The 18,627-nt window shown below is 43.2% G+C and overlaps 1 protein-coding gene across 1 annotated transcript in view; it reads left to right on the forward strand.

Moving 5' to 3' along the window:
* Positions 1–18,627, forward strand: part of SNX7 (sorting nexin 7) — a 72,975-nt gene that overhangs the window by 48,742 nt on the left and 5,606 nt on the right. The window contains 3 exon segments of the mRNA XM_032218361.1: positions 6,176–6,203; positions 6,206–6,286; positions 6,289–6,326. Of these exon segments, the coding sequence (XP_032074252.1) occupies positions 6,176–6,203; positions 6,206–6,286; positions 6,289–6,326 (147 nt within the window).

An 18,627-nucleotide genomic window follows, 5' to 3' on the forward strand; every position in this document is an offset into this window, starting at 1 on the left:
AATAGTTACATCATTTTGTCTTTGTATTGTAATAAAAATGAGGAGTAGTTTAGGCAGAGAGAACAATACTGACACAACATTATTAAGTGATTAGGGCCAATACTACCTTCGCTTAATCTTAATTTGCTAAATAAATGGCATAGTTGGCTTCATAAGTTGCACTGAGCCATAAATTAAAGATCTACAATGCAACATCCATAGGCACTATATTCTCAAGTGCACTGCTCGGAGAGTCCAAGCATGGGTTAACACAGCCTATCTGCCCTTGGACTGAGTGATGTTTTTCTGTTGACCACGCCTCCCTTTGCCTCTGTATGCTCAGTTTGAAAACTCAGTCCGCCCGTTGGGACTGTTTTGGGAGTGCTCCAGTCCAAGGTCAGATAGGCTGGAGATTTTTCCCACTTTGGACCACCGTTATACCTTGAATTTGGAAAGCTGATAAATTTGCAAGTGTGCAGGTTTGATTCTAGCTGAGAGGCCATCCGGGCTTCCCCTGACTCCGCTGGTCACAGGCGCCTCAGGGGACTGTGAGCCGCTTGTCCAGTGGCCGCTGACGAGCGATGGGGGTGGTGGGAGACTCACAGGTCACCAGTCGAGCTCCCAGCCACAACCGCTGCTCAGGGAGGCCTTGCAGGCGTATTTCCCACAAACCTCATAGACAGCATGAAAGGCACCCAAATTAAATGTGCTTTGTTAAAAGGTCCTTTGAAAATTAGCAAAACTTTGGGTGACGCTTGTTAAGTGGATCACTGCAGGTGTTAAGTTAGTAACACCGTTGTTAAGTGAATCTAGCGTCCCCATTGACTTTGTTCATCAGAAGGTCACACAAGATGTTCACATGACCCCGGGACACTGCAGCCGTCATAAATATGAACCAATTGTCAAGCATTGCCAAGGATGTTGCAACGATCATAACTGTGAAAAATGGTCATAAATCACTTTTTCAGTGCTGTTTTGGAAGGGGCACTAAATGAACTATTGTAAGTTGAGGATTATCTGTAAAGGCAAGCCAGTTGTCAAGTGCTCAGATTGCAATCACTTGACCCTAATGACCAGCTGGGTAGGCGGGGCTCGGTGGTCATGTGACTGGGTGGGCGTGGCCATCTCAAGGTCACTCGGGTCGATGGGCGCTTCACCTTAGCTGTTACAATGTAATAAGGGTTAACAGGAGAGGCAGTTTCTGTAAGCAGGGCAATAAAGATTAGGCTAGAAACAACACCAGGATGTTTCCTTCCTGTCTTCCTTACAGGATTAGACCTGTAAAGTGGGAAAAAACAAAAGGAGATTTCTTCCAACAATCGGTTCTCTCAACTACTTAGAAAGTTACCAACCGATTCTCCCGAATAGGTGCGAACTGGCTGAATCCCACTACTGATTCCATCCCCTAATTCATGTGGTTTGAAGAAGAATCAGAGGTTGCAATAGGATGTGGGAAGTCGGAGCAAACAGCTGTTGCCTAGGGAACAATAAGATAATAGACAGTAAATAGCCCACAGCAGCATAGTGGTTAGAGCAAGAGACTCAAAAGAAACCTTCCTAAGTTCTCAGGCTGTAAAGGTGATAGTGGGAGAATTTTACTTTCAGACTTTCAACATTCTATTAAAGTAGTGTTATAATAAAATAGAATTAGTTTATCTGGTCACATTTCCCCGTGACCCGTCAAAACCGCGGTCCACTAAAGCACGCCCGATTAAAGCGCGTACGTGATGTCATCAGCAGCGCGACAAATACGACCGTGGAGAAAAAAGGGCGCTTTAAAAAGCGCTTTTAAAGCAAGCCGATTCACGTAAAGGTAAGGGTTAGGGTTAGGTTAAGGGTTAGGGTTAGGTTTAGGGTTACGTTAGCGTTAGGGTTAGGGTTAGGTTAAGGGTTAGCGTTAGGTTTAGCGTTAAGTTAAGGGTTAGGTTTAGGGTAGGTTTGGGGGGGTTAGGGTAAGGTTTTCGGCGTTAATTTTAAGTTACCGCTCACAGCGTGCTGTTTTCGTCGCGCTGTGATGTCACGTACGCGTGTTAGTTGAGCGCGCTTTAGTCTACCGCGGTTTTGTGGTGGAACCCATTTCCCATCTGGTCTATCTGACAGGCTAATAGATGCAGTTTATAGACATCAAGGAGAGTCATGTAAGGCTGGTGAAAACTACTGGTTGGAAATTCTAGAAAGTATAATCCTAATTCATTTAAAAGTGAAGAAGTTGGAAAACACCAGGTGTTATCGATTAGTGTGAAATCTCTCATATCCAAATTGAGGATCTATTTGGAGTTCCATTCCTGTCCTGACTATATTTGATGACAGTTATTCCCTGGTGCAATAAGCATCACTTCATCACTTCCTTTTTTTCTTATGGCAAAACAAAACAAAAACTACAATTTCATTTGCTTACATCTGAGTAGATATGGGTAGAATTGGAGCTCGTGCAAGCATTATGGGCAACATCCAGTATAGTCATAGTTCCCATAGTTACATGTAGTGAATTCTTTCACCTTTTAAATATTATGATATAGGCACTTCATTTTTAAACAACTGTGTCAAGAAAGGTCGTAAATGGAGCAAAACTCATTTAACAAATGTCTCACTTAAGTGTTGTGACTCAGCAGAAGTTGCTGTGAGTCTTTCGGGATGCAAGATTAACAATGCAGCTGGGGCTCATTAGTGGCGTCTTCTGGTGATAAAAGGACGGATGGTGCCACGCCCTGGTTGCAGGAGTCAATGTTCAACGTTCATTGATCATTGGTTGTGGTTTATTTGTGAGAGACACTTGGAGAAGTGATTGGCTTTCTGTAACCCTGATTCAAGGAGACACTTGGAGAAGTAAATTGTTTTGTAAGAGTTTTGTTTTGTATTCTGTTATCTTCTCAGAGTCTTTATTTATGTTTATTTTTGGGCTCGCAGCCAGTCTGAGCCGAGAACTGATGAAGTTCTTCCCTTTTACGTTTGTCTGCCTGTCGTCTGTTAACGAGCGAAAGGGGGGGGGGGGGGACAGAACACTTAAGAATGTAAATTTTGGCCTCAATTATGGATGTATGTTGAGGACTACCCGTGGAAGATGATACTTCCTCTCCATATTGCATATGGGAAGTCTACAGCCCCTTACAAGATAACAAATGTGGAGATGGAAATATACTTTTTTTTTAATCCCTCCATTCCCCTCTTTCCCTTACTTGGAGTTGGTTGGTTTTTGTGAATTTTACACAACTGTCCAGTTGACTTCACCTCTGAAAACTGAGACCTAGAAATTATGCTGACAGTGAATGACATGGTCCCAAATTTTGTTTGAAGGGCATTTGTGCAAAATAGACAGAATTGCAAAGATGAAAATGCAATGCAGTGCATTGTCTTTGAATTGGACATAAAATTGACCTTATGGAGAGTACAACTGTGATTCCTAACGAAACAGTTCTGATTAGAATTGTCATGGAAGAAATATAATAGCTCTATTCTTGAAGTCCATAATATGGGTTTGTTTGCTTTTAGGATCTTTTGTCTGCTATCAACTTTCTTTCTTTCTTTATACCCGTAAAGCGTTAACATCAATAGATTATTGAATTTGGATCAAAGATACCATAGTTCAGAATCCTAGCTCAGACATGAAAGTTTGGGAGTAATCCCGGGTTAATACAGGAACCTGGCTCAAGCTTTCAGTATCGCTCATAATTTCTGGAATAAATTAGTAGCATGATTTGAGAAGGCCAGGATTGCGAATAAATCCCATCTCTGATGGTGGAATGTTGCACAGCAGAAATTCAGCTGAAATTCCTTAACAGATGGGGGCCACAGCAAGTCTCTTTAGCAAGATGGCACCACAGATACCCTGGGCCATGCCGTAAAGGGCTTTAAAGGTAATGACCATTATCTTGAATTGGACAGAGAAGCAAACCTGTAACCAATACAGCTCACACAACAACAGTGTTATATGCATCTTCCTACGGTCCAGAATAGTCCATGCCACTGCATTCTATACTAGCTGTAGCTTCCAAATTCTTTTCAAGGGTAGCCCCGTGTGAAGCACATTGCAGTATCCAACCAAGAGATGACCAGAGCATGAGTGTCCTTCCTGCAAAGGACCATGTAATCTGAATTCAACGAAAAGTTATATCAAAAGCAGTGATGGGTTGCAGGCGGTACGCCCTGGTATGGGTGTACTGGAGCCTGCCCGGAGCACCCGAGTACTGTTCCGGTACAGTGCTCTGGAGGGCCCACCTGTCTGCCCTCGCTCCTTACCTGTGTTTAAAGTCTTTGGTTCTTCTACACACGCGCACAGCACGTACAGCACCTGTGTGACACTCTGCTGAGCAGCTGGAGGCTCGCAGAGGCGTCGCTGGACAGTAAGACACATATGCATGTTGCGCGCATCCATATGGACAATGCCGGGCCCGTTCCAACCATACCAGTTGGAACGGGATCCGGAACCCACCACTGATCACAAGGGAGAGACAGATCTAAGCAGGCTAAAAAAGGAAAGCTTCATTTATTTCATTCTGGAGTCATTCCTCCAAGCCAGTGAAGAAACCAGAAGTGCTCAAAGGACTTGGTTGTGCAGCTGTTTCATGCTCGCTCTAACCATGATCATCAGAAAATGCGCTCTACATGGGGCAGCCCTTGAAGAGCATTCGGAGACTTCAGCTCGTCCGGGAATGCAGCTGTGCGAGCGATCGTGGGTGCACCTCGGAACACCCACGTTACACCTATCCTCCGCGAGCTGCACTGGTTACCGATTGGTCTCCGGATACGCTTCAAGGTGCTAGTTGTCACTTATAAAGCCCTTCATGGTATTGGATCTGGGTACTTGAGAGACCGCCTGCTGCCAATTACCTCCCAAAGACCATTAGATCACACAGGGCTGGCCTCCTCCGGGTTCCGTCTACCAGCCAATGCCATCTGGCTACCACCCGGGGGAGGGCCTTCTCTGTGGCAGCTTCGGCCCTCTGGAATGAACTCCCCGCAGGATCGGACCCTCACCCTCTCTCCAGGCCTTCCGAAAAGCCGTTAAAACCTGGCTGTGTCGGCAGGCCTGGGGCTGATGAGTTTCCCTTCCCCTCTCGATTTGTGTGGCTGTTGGTTATTTTTTAAATGCTTGTATTTGTAGTTTTGTGTTTTCCCTTTCCCCCCTTGGGTTTGTGCACCGCCCTGAGTCCCGCTGGGAATAGGGCGGCATATAATAAAACGAAACCTAAACCTAACCCTAAATTTCAGACCTTGAAGACCTCATCCAGGCCAGATCTTCAAAGATGCTTTGAGGAGTAGATCCAAAGGAGATTAAGAACAATAAATTGCATTGTACAAGTCCAGATAGAGTTGGCAGCTGGGAAGTATGAGATTCTAAAGGAGATTTCTACCTTCATACTGGAAAAAAGCTAACCTGCTCGATTTTTGACAGTCCTGTTGTTCTTAAAAGCCAGGAGCCCTGCCAGGAAACAAACAAACTCTATAGGGACTCACTGTTGCCCTTTATGAACTAAGAGTGCTCTACAAGAGAAATAACACTCCACTGCAGCTGCAACAATAGGAGGTAGTCAATAGCAATAGGTAAGCAGTAAAGGAAATCTCGTCAAGCATTACTTATCTGCTTAGTGACAGATCATTGATAAACTTCTAAGGAACCCCATAGTTTCCTAGAGGAAAATAGGTTGGAGAAAAGGTGATCCGACTTCATTCTTGGAACAGAGCATTATTGTCAGGCTTGCAATTATATTCCTTTTAGAATTTTGGCCTGCCACACTTTCTCTTATTCTAATATGCTGTTTCTTTAGTATAGTTAATGGGAGGGGGGAATAGACAGGAGTAGGATTGTGGGATGTATTGTTTTCATTCTTACTAGAAGCCAAGGTCATCCTTTGTTTCTGTACTTTGACACCTGACCGGAAGCAGCTGGGTGTGGATGCCAGCGTGGAAGAAGAAGATTGGACCATGTGATGGATTGTGGGTGTGGGGACAAGATCATGAACTTTTAACTGGGTGGGATTCTGATGTCGTTTCCATTATAGGGATTCCATAGCACGATGCCAACATGTCTGTCTTATTAAATTGGAACCTTAAGGATAGTTTTGCCTTGGTCTCTGATTTAATTCTGCATGATATTTGGAACGCTGACAATTAGGTTATGTTGCTATTAATGTACCACTCCTGATATTGATATTTTCGCCAAACTTCTTAGCTTTCCTCTAATGTGTTTTGTATTTAGTTGCCTGAAGAGATTGGAAAACTTGAAGACAATTAGAATGCGCCAATAACGCTCTGCAAGCGGATTGGGATAGATGGAAGCACAGCCTGCGTCTTGATATGAAATCAGCATTTGGCACATGGCAGAAAGTAATCTCCGCTATTATGAAGAGGTAAAACAGCTTTTTAAAAACAGCATCCAATTTGTGTGATGTCTCTATATAGTTTTGGTTCTAAAAAGAAGTGTTTAAAAATAGAGCTGTTTCTTTGTTTCTTAGATGCACTTCATAGTCAGTTGTATATACACATGCAAACACACACACACGTTGCTTTTAAGTTCTCTATCAACAGAGGGCAGTCTTGATTTAAAAAGCACAAGGATCTCTATTTACATATTGAATTCTTCGCTTAGTTCAAGGAAGCTTCGAGGTAGGAGACTTTTGCTGCCAGATCTGATCACAGATTAATCCCCCATGCTTCAGATGATAGTCAGAGGGGCAATTTTGAATCAATAGAGACAAATTTTAATCAGCATTAAAATTAGAAAGTAGCCTTCAGATTCACGGTAGAGTTGCCATCTGCCTTGCCTTGATATTATCAAGTTAATCAAGTCTTCTTGGTCCTTAATCTACTCACAAAGTAAAATTTCCAAAACACTAGAGGATAAACAGTTTGCAAGTCAGCAAGGGTATATAATGAGAGATACGCTACTTTGGATTTCCTTCAGAGCAATGTTTGCACAGACCTTGTATATAACCAGCAATCTGGGTTATTGGGAACAAGCTATGTGTCAGTGGGACAAACAGTTGCTTTATTCACACTTTCCTGCAAAACCAACCCTTAAACCACCAGAATTCAAAAGCAGCTTATTATTCTGTACTTGTATAGCCAATATAATGAACAAAGTAGAAAGGGATTATAGATCAGTTTCTAATAGTAACTTATCTTAAAAAGTCGACTGTAATTTTCAGTAAAATTTCATTATATTCCTAATTATGGATCCGATCCACTAAACTACAGTTTGCCTCTTTGGGTAGTTATTAATCCAGGTGACATTCTAAAGTAAAGGGGAGCTACTCATTTTACAAGTGAAACTAACAAATGAAAACCTCCAGCATATTTATTGACACCCAGCTAGTTCAGGCATGTTCTTATTATGCTGCAGGTTTCCTGCCCTACACGATTTATGCTCGGCATGGTCACTGAGAGGCATTTGCCACTCCTTCGCCTAAAGTATGGTTGCAACTGGATTGTTTGAACAAATGAACCCTCCTCCGTACAATGCCTGAATGACCTTTCCTAGTGTAAAGCCACCTAATTTCATATTATAACACACATCCTATGGTTTTGTTTCTCGTTAAAGAATATTGTTCTTTTAACAATCCTGTAGCATTTCGTGTCACTATCTGACGCATGCTGAAAGTACGCCTCTTTTCATGAGAATGCCAGTTGAAAGACGAGATCTGGATAATCAAGAGTGTTTAATTATACTGAGAAATGCAAAGGACTGAAAATCTGGTCTTCCAGATCAAAATCAAAGCATTACTCACATCAGATGGTTTGCTGATCCTTCTTATTTCCTCAGTCACTCCTATATTTGTGTGTCTTCTCACTGTATGTTAGAGAAATGCCCAGGGGTGAAATTCAGCAGGTTCTGACAAGTTCTGGGAACCAGTAGCGGAATTTTGAGTAGTTCGGAGAACCGGGAAAAAACACTTCTGGTTGGGGGTGGGAATGGGAGATTTTACAGTATCCTTCCCTGGAGTGGGGAGGGAATGGAGATTTTACAGTATCCTTCCCCTGGAGTGGGGAGGGAATGGAGATTTTACAGTATCCTTCCCCTGGAGTGGGGTGGGAATGGAGATTTTGCAGTACCATTCCCCTGGAGTGGGGTGGGAATGGAGATTTTACAGTATTCTTCCCCTGGAATGAGGAGGGAAGGGAGATTTTACAGTATCCTTCCCCTGGAGTGGGGAGGGAATGGAGGATTTTACAGTATCTTCCCCTGGAGTGGGGAGGGAATGAAGATTTGCAGTATCTTCCCCTGGAGTGGGTGGGAATGGAGATTTTGCAGTACCATTCCCCTGGAGTGGGTGGGAATGGAGATTTTACAGTATTCTTCCCCTGGAATGAGGAGGGAAGGGAGATTTTAACAGTAATCCTTCCCCTGTAGTGGGGAGGGAATGGAGATTTTACAGTATCCTTCCCTGGAGTGGGGAGGGAATGAAGATTTGCAGTAACCTTCCCCTGGAGTGGGTGGGAATTGAGATTTTGCAGTATCCTTCCTTGCACACCCACCAAGTCACGCCCACGAGAACCGGTAGTAAAAAAAATTGAATTGAAAATCTCAATTTTGCAGTATCCTTCCCCTGGAGTGGGGAGGGAATGGAGATTTTACAGTATCCTTCCCCTGGAGTGGGGAGGGAATGGAGATTTTACAGTATCCTTCCCCTGGAGTGGGTGGGAATTGAGATTTTGCAGTATCCTTCCCTTGCCACACCCACCAAGTCACGCCCACAGAACCAGTAGTAAAAAAAATTGAATTTTACCACTGGAAATGCCCCAAAGGTAACGATGCAAGTGTTGTGTGCTAAAACTGTTCACAGATAGATTTTTTTTTCCTTTGCAAGAGAAAAGATTTGCAAAACTATGCACAGCCATTTAAGTATCTCCCTGTACTGTTGTAACTTTCCTAAAATGCTCAGCCGTTCTGTTTTATAATGCTGCATAATGTCATAATGGCCCTTGCCCACCTCTAACATGCTTTACAATAATGTAACTTATTCAAGAAAGCAATCAGTTTTGAGCGTTGCAACCACCGGTCTCCATTGAATTCACAAACCTAATAAAATTCATGGCCACCATACATCTGATCACTGCACTGGAAGCACTGCACTGTTTCTTATTCTTCTGGTGTTATAATGAACTCCAAGGTATCTGAAAAATACTGCAAGCTCCCTATATAGCAAATATGAGTGTATTTTTTTTTTAGTAAATTTTTATATCACTCAGAAAATTAAGGTAAAACACAAACAGAGAAAGAGAAAAAAGAGAAAGAAATTTTACTAAAAGAAACAAAGATAGACAAAACAATAAGGGAAGAATGTGCATTAATAAAGAGAAAAACACATATATATTGCCCCCCCCATTGAATACTGATAATATATTGGAACATATTCCCCCTTTCAAAGCCGGCCTAGAATTTATAAACTTCTACCTCTACAGGGTAGTCCTTACAACCACAACTGAGCCTAGAATTTCTGTTGCTAAGTAGTTTTGATCCATTTTATGACCTTTTTTGCAACAGTTGTTAAACGAATCACTGCGGTTGTTACGTTACTAAATGGTTTTCATCTGGCTTCCCCAGTGACTTTGCTTGTTAGAAGGTCACAAAAGGTGATCAAAGGTGACCCTGGGACAATGGGACACTGCAACTATCATAAATATGAACAGTTACCAAGCATCAAATTTTGATCATGTGGTCATGAGGATGATGCAACAGTTGGAAGTGTGAAACACTGTCATAATTCACTTTTTTCAGTGTTCTTGGGACTTTAAACAGTCACTAAATGAATGGTATAAGTTGAGGATTGCCTAATCTTGTGACCAATTTGACCTGTTATCTATTTACTGTATATAAAGGCAAAGTAGTTAACAGGTGAACCAAGAAAAAGGGAAACTTCAAAGCTTTCTATTAACAATGTTTTGTATTTAACTCATAGAAAATCCCCAAAGGCTTCTTATCTACCATAAATCACCATATCATTGTCTCTGATCCATCCAGGATCAAATATCTTTGTTTGATTCTTAATAGTAATATTTCTGAAGATTTGGTTGAGAACTTTCCTAAACAATTGTGTCTTATTCCTAAAAGAGATGAGGTGGTGCAGTGGTTAGGTGAAGTACTGCAGGCACTTCAGCTGACTGCTAACTGCAGTTCAGCGGTTCAAATCCACCGCTCAAGGTTGATTCAGCCTTCCATCCTTCCGGTAAAATGAGGACCCAACTGTGGGGCGATATGCTGACTCTGTAAACCGCTTAGAGAGGCTGAAAGCCCTATGAAGTGGTATTAAGTCGAACTGCTATTGCTATTGCTAAAATCATAAACCTCAGTTGTCAATCTATTTTCTCCAATGTGTCTTCTCCAAATTGTTTTCCAGGTAAGCTTATTCCCAAAACAAACAAAATGTTAAAAAGTTATGGCATTTATGTAGTTACTTACCAGCACATCTAAAGCATATTAACGTAACCAAAATATCTTTACAATCCCTGGGCATGTCACAACCTTAAGCATCCCTAATGTATGGAAATCGAAGTTGAAAAAGGCGAAAGAAAGGGTGTATGGAGGGTCGAAGAGGTACATTGGGTTTTTATTTTGGGGGGCACTGCTGATAAGAGGATGGCGTGTTTATTGTTTAATGTTATATGGCCCCAGTTATGCACAGTATATATGTGACTGTACGAAAATGAAAATGGAAAATAAAAGACTTTACATCGAAAGTTGAAAAATTTAACACCAAATCACCATCAGTCTGTTCGAAAAGTCCGGTTCATCACTCATCAATTCTGTGAAATCCAAAACTGTAAAACCCATATCCCTTTCAGCCTTCTCCAACAAATCTGCAGTTTCCAAACCAAGTTCTTTTCTCCTTTAAATCTGCAACAGCAATTTAGATTCCAATCCATCCAGCTGTGAGTTTGGTCTGGTCACAGTTCCTTTGTCTGGATATCCTTTTTAGGTTGATCTCAAACTCATGGTGTCACGTTGCCATTGTTTGACTATCACAACATTTTTTTTCCCTTCACGGATGGGGTGGGCGTGGCCCACATGTGACGCATCTGGTTTGACACTCCCGATTGTTATAATTATTTTTATCAAACTTTTTGCCAAATGGGGACGGGGTGTGTGTGATATTGAGATATTTGAGGTGACATCTGGAGTTAGTTAAATAGGACTATGCAATCAGTGAGAAATCTAGATGTGTCTTGTGTAAATATTGTTAAATCATGATTTCAGCCGGAAGAGGTTTCCTATTTGTTTCATTCCATTTAGAGTAAGACTTGTTTTAAGTCGATAACTTGTCTGAGAAACATCAGATGGTAGCGATGCTTGTTTAGAGCTTAATTAGAAATTCAGCCTGAAAACACTTTACAAGAAGAGGCTTGCAAATAAGTTTATAAACATTACTAGCACACTAAAATGAAATTGTACCTGTAACTAAGAGCATCATAATCAGATGCATCAGCAGTTACCACACGGCCCTGGGAAAACTACAGCTGTTTTATCTGTTTGCAAACAGATGCTGTGTTTGCAGCCCCGGATTCTCCAAAGCATTTGGACTTGAATCTGAATGTTGTACAGCCCTAATGATCCTTGATACTATTTGCAACCTGTCAGCTTGCTCCAAACTTGAATGACTGACATTATAGGGCTGGAATGGCGAACCCATGGCATGCGTGCCACAGGTGACACACGGAGCCATTTGTCAGGGCATGCATGCGATGCCCTGTCAGCTTATGTTCAGCCTTTTTTAAAGCCATTTTTCGCCCTTCCCAAGCTCCAGAGGCTTTACAGGAGCTGGAGAGGGTGAAAAGAGCCTCCCGCACCCCTCCCTGAAAAAACCGGCCCTATGGCAAACTGGAAGTTCGGGAATGGACTTCCGGTTGCTCGTAGGTCAGTTAAGCCTTCCAGAGCTTCAGGGAGCTTAAGGAGGCTTCCCTGAAGCCTCCCAAGGATTTAAAACGACCCTATGAGCAAACCGGGGTGGGGGAGGCTGTTTACCCCTCCCCAGGCTCCTATAAAGCCTCTGGAGCCTGGGGGGGTGAAAAAAGCATGCAAAGAATGGGGGGGAGCACCTCTCGTGCGTGCATGCGCACTGGGGGGGTCGCACGTTGCATTATGGGTGCGGCAAGCCCACGCCGACCCCCCTGTGCATCCCACCCTTATGGCATGCGAGCAAAAAAAGGTTCGCCCTTTCTGTAATAGGGTAGCATGCATAGTAAGCTATGCTTGGTTTGGTTAGCCCGACAGACAGCAACTAGCAAATTGAGGACAAGGAATAAAATTCATTACGAATAAGGTCAGCATGTTTTTAGTCTTTGCTTATTATTATTGTGTGTTTATGCACATAGACCTAATTTTAGAGCCATTTAATCTTGTGACCTGTCAAATGCGCGCTCGACAAAAGCGCGTCGACAAAAGCGCGCCGACAAAACGCGCCGAGAAAACCGCGAGTTCAAATCACCCCCAAAAGGGCGCCGACAAATGCGTACCGACAAATGTGTGATTAGGGTTGGTAAGGTTAGGGTTAGGGTAGGGTTGGGTTATTACGTTGTTTTTTTTTGCGTTGTTTGTTGATGGCGCGCTTTTGTCGGCACTCTTTTGTCGGTATTTTTCGGCACCCTTCTGTGGCTTCTACTGCACAGCGTAGTGGAGTTGCCATGGTCACCGTACTCCACAAGGGGGCTCTCTCTGGTAAGAGGGAAAATCCAACATTAGAAATTATGTTTGGTCCAGACATTTTCTCCCTATAAATAATACCCTGGCAACGCCGGGTTATCAGCTAGTATGATGAAAGTGGAAGTCAGTCCTTTATATGTCTTTAGCATATTCGCATTTCTTTTCTACTTTTTCTACTTTTCTCTCTCCTGAACTTTTTTCTTTTTATTGTTTTAGCTCATATTAGTTTTTATCATTTTAATTGTAATTTTTAATAAAATTACTATTAAAATAAGCCCCCAACCCCTATGGATTACATTGAGATAGATGGCTTGAGACGAGATAGAATGTTACTTCCCACACTATGAGTTAGCAGGGAAAAGTGCTTTCCAAGTCTTTTACGTTCTCCGTGGAACACTGATTTTTAATTAAATGATATACAGAAGATTCTATATCATAATATAGGAAAAGCTACGCTGCATTCGTTCAAAGGACTATCCAATTCACAGAGCATTTAGTCAGTTAGCTGTCTGAGTAATAATCCCTTCTTACTGATATAATCTAGTGACTGGGCTTCAGCCCAGTGCTTTGTGGAAAAAAATAGGCTTTGTTACCCTGGAAAAAGGCCGAGATAAATAGTAGGTATCGCTGTATATAAAGGAATGCTTTCTGAAAAGATTGGTGTTTTGTAATCACATCAGTGTTGCAGCCCTTTGGTTAATGGGCAAACCCCCATAAATCTACAGCTATTTTATTTTATTATTTATGCCACCCATCTCTAGGATTCTAGGCGACTTACGGATAGTAAAAAGATAAATAGAAAAGCAGCTAGAAATTTAAAACTGTGTAAAAGTCAGGAACCAAAAGACAGATGATACAGATATGAGGTCCTCTTACCCCTCAATCGCATCCAGTGGTGAGCCTCCATCCCAGGTCCCTAAGTCAGTTGACAAGACAAAAGTTAATACTCTGCCAAAGGATGGGACCAGTTTTTTCAACCCGGTAGAATGTTTCACACGCAGTGGCTCAGGGGTTAAGACACTGAGCTTGTCGATCAGAAAGGTTGGCGGTTCAAATCCCTAGCGCCGCATAACAGAGTGAGCCCCAGTTACTTGTCTCAGCTTCTGCCAACCTAGCAGTTCGAAAGCACGTAAAAATGCAAGTATAAAAGGGACCAATTTGGTGGGAAAGTAACAGTGTTCCATGCATCTTCAGCATTTAATCATGCTGGCCACATGACCACGAGACGTCTTTGCACACCGCTGGCTCTTTGGGCTTTGGAACGGAGATGAGCACTGCCCCTAGAGTTGAGAATGACTAACACATCTATGCAAGGGGAACCTTTACCTTTAGATTGTTTCACAAGGATGAGGCCACCGTGTAAAAGGCTCTTCTGCTTGGCCTGTCCACCAGAATTCCTTAGCAGATAGGGTGCATAGCAAGCCTCTTCTTCTGGCGCTGGTAGGGCAGGCTAGTCCCAGGGACATCTAGGCATGTGCCTACCACCCCAAAACTACCTACCTAACAGTTCAAAAGCATGCAAATGCAAGTAATAGTACTGTGTTGTGGCCCAGCAGGAGCCGTTGGAGCTGCCACCAGACTCCGACAGCGAGGGGCCCTATGAGTCGGCTCTGGAGGATGTGGAGGACCCTGGACAGGGTTCTGACTCCGAGCAGGGCGCAGAGGGCTGTTGGCCACCAGGAGGCGCCTGAGCCTTGGACCAGTGGAGGAGACAAGGGAGAGTGAGCCGGACGCCAGCAATGAGTTGTTTCTGGATGCTCGCACCGAAGAGCTAATAGACGTAAGGAACAGTTGCGCAAGTACAGGTAATTGCATTCAGCTGGTGATCATTAGGCTCCTCTCCAGACTATAAAAAGACGCTTGTGCACACGCCCCTGTTGCAGAAGTTAACACATTGACTAAAAGTTGGAGAACTTCTGTAACTAACTTGGCACGCTGGATTGCTGCCAAGGCTAGTCTGAGTTGCTGCCAAGGTCCTTATCTGTTTGTTGTGCTTGGCTTTCAGCCACCAAAGTTTTGGTTTCTTGCTATTAAAGTACATTCCAGTTAAGCTTGTCTCGGCTTTCGTTACTGGACGAAGGAGGGGTCAGAACAGTTCGGCATATAGAAAGTGGGAAGGTTACAGCGTTCCATGTTTTGCCACATGGTGTGATGTCATGCCAGTCACATGACCACGGAAACCTCTTCCAGGACCCCTAACTCTAGTCATCTTTGGCTTAAGGAATAGAGATAAGCACTCCCCTAAAGTCGGTCATGACTAGCAAGTAAAACCTGTGGGAACATTTTTACCCCTAAACCAGTGGTGGATTCACATAAGTTTACCACCAGTTCACAAATGTGAGCGCACACGCACACCTTCCACACAGGTGTGCGGATTTTGATCGTGCACGTTCAAAAACCAAGCTACATAAGACGTTTAGACCTGGGGTGGTTGCTCCGAACCGGCTGAATATCATCTCTGCCCTAAGCTCCCTAGCTCTTATAACTTCATGGACATGGAGATCCAGAAAATTGGATTCATTTCCTAAACTGTAATGAAAATATCCATGCTTGAGAGTGTTGTGTGAACAAATCATAGCAATAACTTTGATCCTCTAGCACGCTGAAAAGATTAGATAACCAAGATTGGTTCCTAACATAGGCATTCATATGAAGGATCTATCATATGCATTTTATACGTCACTCCAAGACCTTTAATTACTGTAGAGTTATCATGCATTGAACTGCCAATATGAGAATGCATACAGTTCAAATACAATGCTATGTTGGCATTGCGAACCATTTCTCACACATACTGCACCAAGTATCTCTGTCCCAAAAAAAGGGGGGGGAAAACAATAGTGAGAAATTTGAATGGGAAAAAAAGATGAATACACAAATACAACTGCTTGACAATCAAAAGAGTGTGCTGTTCGTAAAATGGAGCGGCTGATACGATTTGAGTTTGTTACACCATCTGTGAGAAGAAAAGATGAGGGGTTATGAGTCATTCTACACCTATTTTAATTCATTGTCTTAGTGGACAGTTCATTAGTAATGATATTATCATGCTGAACAGATGTTCTTCCAGAGAAAGCAAAAAGCAGTTTAAGGCTACATAAAATGTTTTTTTTTTGTGTGTGTGTTCATGTCGGAAGCATGAAGGCACTTCCAGGTTGAAAGAATTAACCCATGACATCACTGTTGCCTAGAAACGCCTGGTTTCACGTCCCCGTTAATATGCCTCGGGAAAGGTACCTGTTGTGGCCCAGCAGGAGCCGTTGGAGCTGCCACCAGACTCCGACAGCGAGGGGCCCTATGAGTCAGCTCTGGAGGATGTGGAGGACCCTGGACAGGGTTCTGACCCCGAGCAGGGCGCAGACAGGCTGGTTGGCCACCAGGAGGCGCCTGAGCCTTGGACCAGTGGGGAGGAGACAAGGGAGAGTGATCCAGATGTCAGCAGTAAGTTGTTCCTGGATGCCCAGCACCGGAGAGCTAATAGGCGTCAGGAACAGTTGCGCAGTTACAGGAGGTAATGCACTCAGCTGGTGGTCATTAGGCTCCTCTCCAGAATATAAAAGACTGCTTGTGCACACGCCACTCTTGCAGAAGTCAACGCAGGAACGAACGTTGGAGAACATTACTGTGAGCTTGGCAGGCTGGATTGCTGCCCAGCCTTATCTGTGCCGGTTTGCTGCAAAGGACCTGTCTGTCTGTTAATTAAACGCCATAACTTATCTTTGGCTCGGAGTGTGTGTTGGTGTGGGACGAGGGGGGGTCAGAACAGGTACCTATCTACCACTTCTGATTACTTGCTTTCAAATTGCTAGATCAGCAGGAGCAAGAGCAGTGATGGCTAACCTTTTTGTCGTTGCTTGCCGAAAGTCTGCGTACGTGCGGCAGCACACGTGCACATGCCGACATCCATAATGCAATGCACGTACAAATCCCCCTGCACATGCACGTGCAACGCTCCTGCACTTCCCCCCCCTCCGCGCCCTGGCACATGCACACGACACACACACACCGTACCCTGTTTAGGCCTCCCTGAAGCCTCCTAGGACCAAGTGCAGGGGAGACCCGAAAATCAGCTGGCCTGCAGGAGGTTATTAAGCAGGTTATTAAGTCAACTGTGATCCCTTGGCTCACATCTAAGATTAGTCCCAATGCCTCAGAAGAACTACCTCAAAAGATACAGTAAAAAGGAGATGATCAGATGTGTTAAATGCAATAGGCCAAGAGTTGTCCTGCGGGGCTGTCCGAGAGACGATGAAGTGTCGGTGTTGTGTTCTATCGGACGCGGCCAGCAGATGGCGCTGTGTGAAGCGCCTCTGATTGGCCAAGACGCACCTGCCGGCCGGCGGGAAAAATACAGACTTCCCATTGGTTCCCCGTCTGACAGCTACAAGTATAAATAGCTGTCAGACAGGGTTTGCTTGCCTTTTGCCTGTCACAAGTTCTGTTAATAAACCTTTGCTGTTACTGTTCCTGCTGTCTCCTCAGTTATTGTTCCTCAAGACTTAAAAATTACCCCTTCCCCGGCCTATACAATCAGCTACGACAATCAGGCCACACACACCCCCAAGGGCAAACAAAATCCTAAACGGGATTGAGTTTGACACCCCTGGCCTAAATCATGTGTTTTAGGGTATGCAAGCAATGCTGAAGTTTGCGGTATCAGAATCAATGTAGAAGGTTTCTTATCCATTGTATCAAATGCCATTACTGGAAAAAAGGCAGCCTAAATTTTATGCTATAGTCTTGGGCATAAGAAAAAACCAGTTTTCTACCGGAGCCCATTCAGTTGCTTGTAAATTCTAGTTCTGTTTATAAAGATGTTATATGTTAATTTACTACTATTGTTAGAATAGTTCCTGATTGTATGCACCCTGACCTTCAGTGCAGTGTTTATCAACCTTGGCAAGTTTAAGCATCTCCCAGTCAGCTGGCTGGCTGAGGAATTCTGGGAGTTGAAGTCCACACAGCTTAAACTTGCCACGGTTGAACACCGCTTTAATGAATTAGCTATGCCTATTGGATCTTGGTTCAAGCAGATGATTAATTCCACAAGTTATACTCAGATGTCTGAGAATTAAGCTAGTTGGAGCAGTATATCTGAGAGAAAGGGGTGCTTAAGCAGTAGCCTCATATTCAACTTTGGCAAGAAATAAAATTCCTTCAATTTCTGCTTTATAGGCAATGAAGCCCTTAAAAGATGAAGAAACTCTTGGTTTTTTTTTAATCAAGATAAAGTAACTGTTGCCGCTCTTCTAGTTTTTAAGTTGCACGTCAGCATTTTCAAAATTTATGACGGGCTCTGGCCAGGAATCTGTCATAAACTGCCTGTTCTGCTTTGAGTTTAAATATTTGAAGTGTTATTATATTATAGCAGAACCTTGACATCCTTTTTCTCTTTTAAAAATCATCTTAGAAATCTCTTAACATTTTGTGGCTTAAATAAAATTAATAAGGCCACCAGTTTGTCTGGTAGCAATAGCAATAGCAGTAGACTTATATACCGCTCCATAGGCCTTTCAGGCCTCTCTAAGCGGTTTACAGAGAGTCAGCATATTGCCCCCAACAATCTGGGTCCTCATTTTACCCACCTCGGAAGGATGAAAGGCTGAGTCAACCCTGAGCCGGTGAGATTTGAACCGCTGACCTGCTGATCTAGCAGTAGCCTGCAGTGCTGCATTTAACCACTGCGCCACCTTGGCTCTTAAAAATGTGTTAACCAAGGACCAGTTTAAAATGTGTTTGTAATCTGCTATTCAGCTAGATGAGACATGCCCATCACTTCCCTAAAAATCTTTCTGGCTGGCAAGAGTTTTGTACTCAACTTCCTAATTACAACAACTGTTCAGGTTAATAGGCTGAATAATATGACATCATAGGAGATTTCCTTTAGGCAGAGTGGCCTTTGTGCCATCTCATTTCATTCAGAAATCCCATATCGGTGGGCATCCTTTGTGAGAAAAAAGAAATCTTAAGACTTCCAAATACAAATTATTGTTGTCTTTTGTTCATAGAAAAGT

Source organism: Thamnophis elegans, chromosome 5 (assembly GCF_009769535.1).
Source record: "Thamnophis elegans isolate rThaEle1 chromosome 5, rThaEle1.pri, whole genome shotgun sequence".
Lineage (NCBI taxonomy): Eukaryota > Metazoa > Chordata > Lepidosauria > Squamata > Colubridae > Thamnophis > Thamnophis elegans.